Source organism: Hyla sarda, unplaced genomic scaffold (genome assembly GCF_029499605.1).
Source record: "Hyla sarda isolate aHylSar1 unplaced genomic scaffold, aHylSar1.hap1 scaffold_3447, whole genome shotgun sequence".
NCBI classification, from domain to species: Eukaryota; Metazoa; Chordata; class Amphibia; order Anura; family Hylidae; genus Hyla; species Hyla sarda.
This window is the reverse complement of record NW_026610205.1, coordinates 7,450-11,234: the sequence shown is the minus strand read 5'-3', so window position 1 is coordinate 11,234 and position 3,785 is coordinate 7,450. Positions and strand designations below refer to the sequence as shown.

At 46.8% G+C, this 3,785-nt stretch overlaps 1 protein-coding gene across 1 annotated transcript; it reads right to left on the bottom strand.

The window, feature by feature from the left end:
* Positions 1-364: 364 nt before the first annotated feature.
* Positions 365-3,575, bottom strand: LOC130330996 (gastrula zinc finger protein XlCGF53.1-like; the record flags this gene model as incomplete). Its single annotated transcript, XM_056553655.1, has 5 exons — positions 3,221-3,575; positions 2,617-2,796; positions 1,061-1,187; positions 913-977; positions 365-746 (listed from the first exon to the last, which is right to left on the bottom strand). Coding segments are annotated over exons 1-5 (850 nt in total), but the record flags the coding sequence as incomplete, so codon positions are not given.
* Positions 3,576-3,785: the final 210 nt, after the last annotated feature.

The window sequence follows — 3,785 nt, the reverse complement described above, 5'->3', positions numbered from 1 at the left end:
TACAGATTACGCGTTTCGAGGGTGACTCCCCTCTTCCTCAGATCAGGTGTGCACACCTGATCTGAGGAAGAGGGGAGTCACCCTCGAAACGCGTAATCTGTATGTTGTTTATTATTTTTTAATAAACTTTCATGTATACAATATTCCAAGGTATACATTGCATCATTTTGTGCACCTGATGACCTAATCGTACACATAAGGATATTTCTTGTCCATATTCCAGTTGTAGTATCACATTAGTTTGCATTTTGGGTGAATAGAAGAATATACAGAAGAGACAGGACAGAGAGATTAAAGAATTCTACACAATTATTACAGCAGAAGAATCTGTGACTCTGCTCTATATTAAGTTGTTACTACTCACCTGGGCGGTTACCTGTAGGAATGTCCTCCTTATACTGCTCATCACCGCTCACATCTGTCTCTTCTTCTTCTTCTTCCTTTATGACTGTAGCATTAATATTGTTCAGATCTTTTCCTGTTGGAATGTCCTCGTTATACTGCTCATGGCCGCTTACATCTGTCTCTTCTTCTTCCTTTATGTCTGTAGTATTAATATAGATCAGCTCTTTCCCTGTAGGAATATCCTCCTTATACTGCTCATCACCGCTCACATCTGTCTCTTCTTCCTTTATGTCTGCAGCATTAATATAGATCAGATCTTTTCCTGTAGGAATGTTCTCCTTATACTGCTCATCACCACTCACATCTGCCTCTGGAGCATTAATGTTGTTCAGATCTTCTCCCTGAGTCATAAAATGTGGAAGAAATATTGTAAAAGTCATCAGACAGTAGAAGAAGTCATGTGAGATGTTATAGATGAGCAGGAGATGAGGAGTCATGGAGGGTGAGGGGACTGACCACAAGAGCTTCACATCCCTTCTATAGATCATAGGGAATATCTCCATCTACCTGATCATCCTGTGGAAGAAGAGGACGGGGACACCTCTCGGGTGCTGTTCTCTTACTGGATCTGACTGTAGGGAACACATACAGAGACTGAATTAATTCTTTACATACAAATAATGAGAGGACGTGTGTATATAGTCATGTCTATTACCTGGTGAAGTGAGGAGCTGCTGATCCTCCATCATGACCTGATCCTTGTACTGATCCTTGTGTCCTTCTACATACTCCCACTCCTCCATGGAGAAATAGACCGCCACGTCCTGACACCTTATAGGAACCTGACACACAATGATACAGTCATCACCCCGACCCCTCCAGTGGTGTTACTGTATAATGTCCCAGCATTCCCAGCAGTGTCACCTCTCCAGTCATCACCAGACCCCTCCATTACTGTATAATGTCCCAGCAGTGTCACCTCTCCAGTCATCACCAGACCCCTCCATTACTGTATAATGTCCCAGCAGGGTCACCTCTCCAGTCATCACCAGACCCCTCCATTACTGTATAATGTCCCAGCAGTGTCACCTCTCCAGTCATCACCAGACCCCTCCATTACTGTATAATGTCCCAGCAGGGTCACCTCTCCAGTCATCACCAGACCCCTCCATTACTGTATAATGTCCCAGCATTCCCAGCAGTGTCACCTCTCCAGTCATCACCAGACCCCTCCATTACTGTATAATGTCCCAGCATTCCCAGCAGTGTCACCTCTCCAGTCATGACCAGACCCCTCCATTACTGTATAATGTCCCAGCAGTGTCACCTCTCCAGTCATCACCAGACCCCTCCATTACTGTATAATGTCCCAGCAGTGTCACCTCTCCAGTCATCACCAGACCCCTCCATTACTGTATAATGTCCCAGCATTGCCAGCAGTGTCACCTCTCCAGTCATCACCAGACCCCTCCATTACTGTATAATGTCCCAGCAGTGTCACCTCTCCAGTCATCACCAGACCCCTCCATTACTGTATAATGTCCCAGCAGTGTCACCTCTCCAGTCATCACCAGACCCCTCCATTACTGTATAATGTCCCAGCAGTGTCACCTCTCCAGTCATCACCAGACCCCTCCATTACTGTATAATGTCCCAGCAGGGTCACCTCTCCAGTCATCACCAGACCCCTCCATTACTGTATAATGTCCCAGCAGGGTCACCTCTCCAGTCATCACCAGACCCCTCCATTACTGTATAATGTCCCAGCAGGGTCACCTCTCCAGTCATCACCAGACCCCTCCATTACTGTATAATGTCCCAGCAGTGTCACCTCTCCAGTCATCACCAGACCCCTCCATTACTGTATAATGTCCCAGTAGTGTCACCTCTCCAGTCATCACCAGACCCCTCCATTACTGTATAATGTCCCAGCAGTGTCACCTCTCCAGTCATCACCAGACCCCTCCATTACTGTATAATGTCCCAGCAGTGTCACCTCTCCAGTCATCACCAGACCCCTCCATTACTGTATAATGTCCCAGCAGTGTCACCTCTCCAGTCATCACCAGACCCCTCCATTACTGTATAATGTCCCAGCAGGGTCACCTCTCCAGTCATCACCAGACCCCTCCATTACTGTATAATGTCCCAGCAGTGTCACCTCTCCAGTCATCACCAGACCCCTCCATTACTGTATAATGTCCCAGCAGTGTCACCTCTCCAGTCATCACCAGACCCCTCCATTACTGTATAATGTCCCAGCAGGGTCACCTCTCCGGTCAGCAGCTCCATCATGTTTTTGATGAGTTCTAGAATCTTCTGTTCATCCATTTCCTCATATATCAGGGAGTGAGGTGGGGGCCCCGGTATTGGGCTCAGGGTTCTTCCCCATCCTTCACACACAGGGGCCCGACAGCGCCCACTAGAGGACTTCTTCACTACTGTGTAATCCTGTGTATGGAGAGATACATTAATATCACTACATAAATTCCCAGAATCCCTCACCTCTCCAGTCATATCCATCTGTTATTACATAGATAAGAATGAGGTCATGTGACATCACTCCCAGAATCCCTCACCTCTCCAGTCATATCCATCTGTTATTACATAGATAAGAATGAGGTCATGTGACATCACTCCCAGAATCCCTCACCTCTCCAGTCATATCCATCTGTTATTACATAGATAAGAATGAGGTCATGTGACATCACTCCCAGAATCCCTCACCTTTTCAGTCATATCCATCTTTTATTACATTGATAAGAATGAGGTCATGTGATATCACTCCCAGAATCCCTCACCTCTCCGGTCATATCCATCTTTTATTACATAGATAAGAATGAGGTCATGTGACATCACTCCCAGAATCCCTCACCTCTCCAGTCAGCCGGAAGAGTATCTGTAGGGTGAGGTTTATGATCCTGTCGGCCATCTTGTTCCTGTCTCTCTCCATGGTTGATGGGTCATCCATGAGAATTCTCTTATATAGAAGATATCAGCAGAGGATCCTGGATTGGAGAAACCTGAAGGGAAGAAGAGGAGACGATGAGAAATGGCGGCTGCTAATAGAAACAACAACAGAGAAAGAAAGAGACAAATACACAGAAAGTTCTGGATCTTGTGATCTTCTTCCTTGTGGACCTGAAGGGGTTAATAGTAATGTCCCCTCCCCCAGCGCTCCTGATGTCACCACAACCGTATATACCTCCACCTGCAGACTGTACAGGAGCCGTGTGCTTACAGGACCTGCGATGATGTCACCGTCATGTGATCAGTCACATGGAGGAGGAGGAGTCACATGATCAGGGGCTGCTGCTCTAGGCTCATCTGCTCAGTGAATGCAGGACTCTGCTGTGCTGGTTGTGATCGCTGCTGGATGAGCTGAAGTTATGTGTATGCAGCAGAGCTGTGTGTGTGTGATGTGCGTGGTGCAGAGCTGT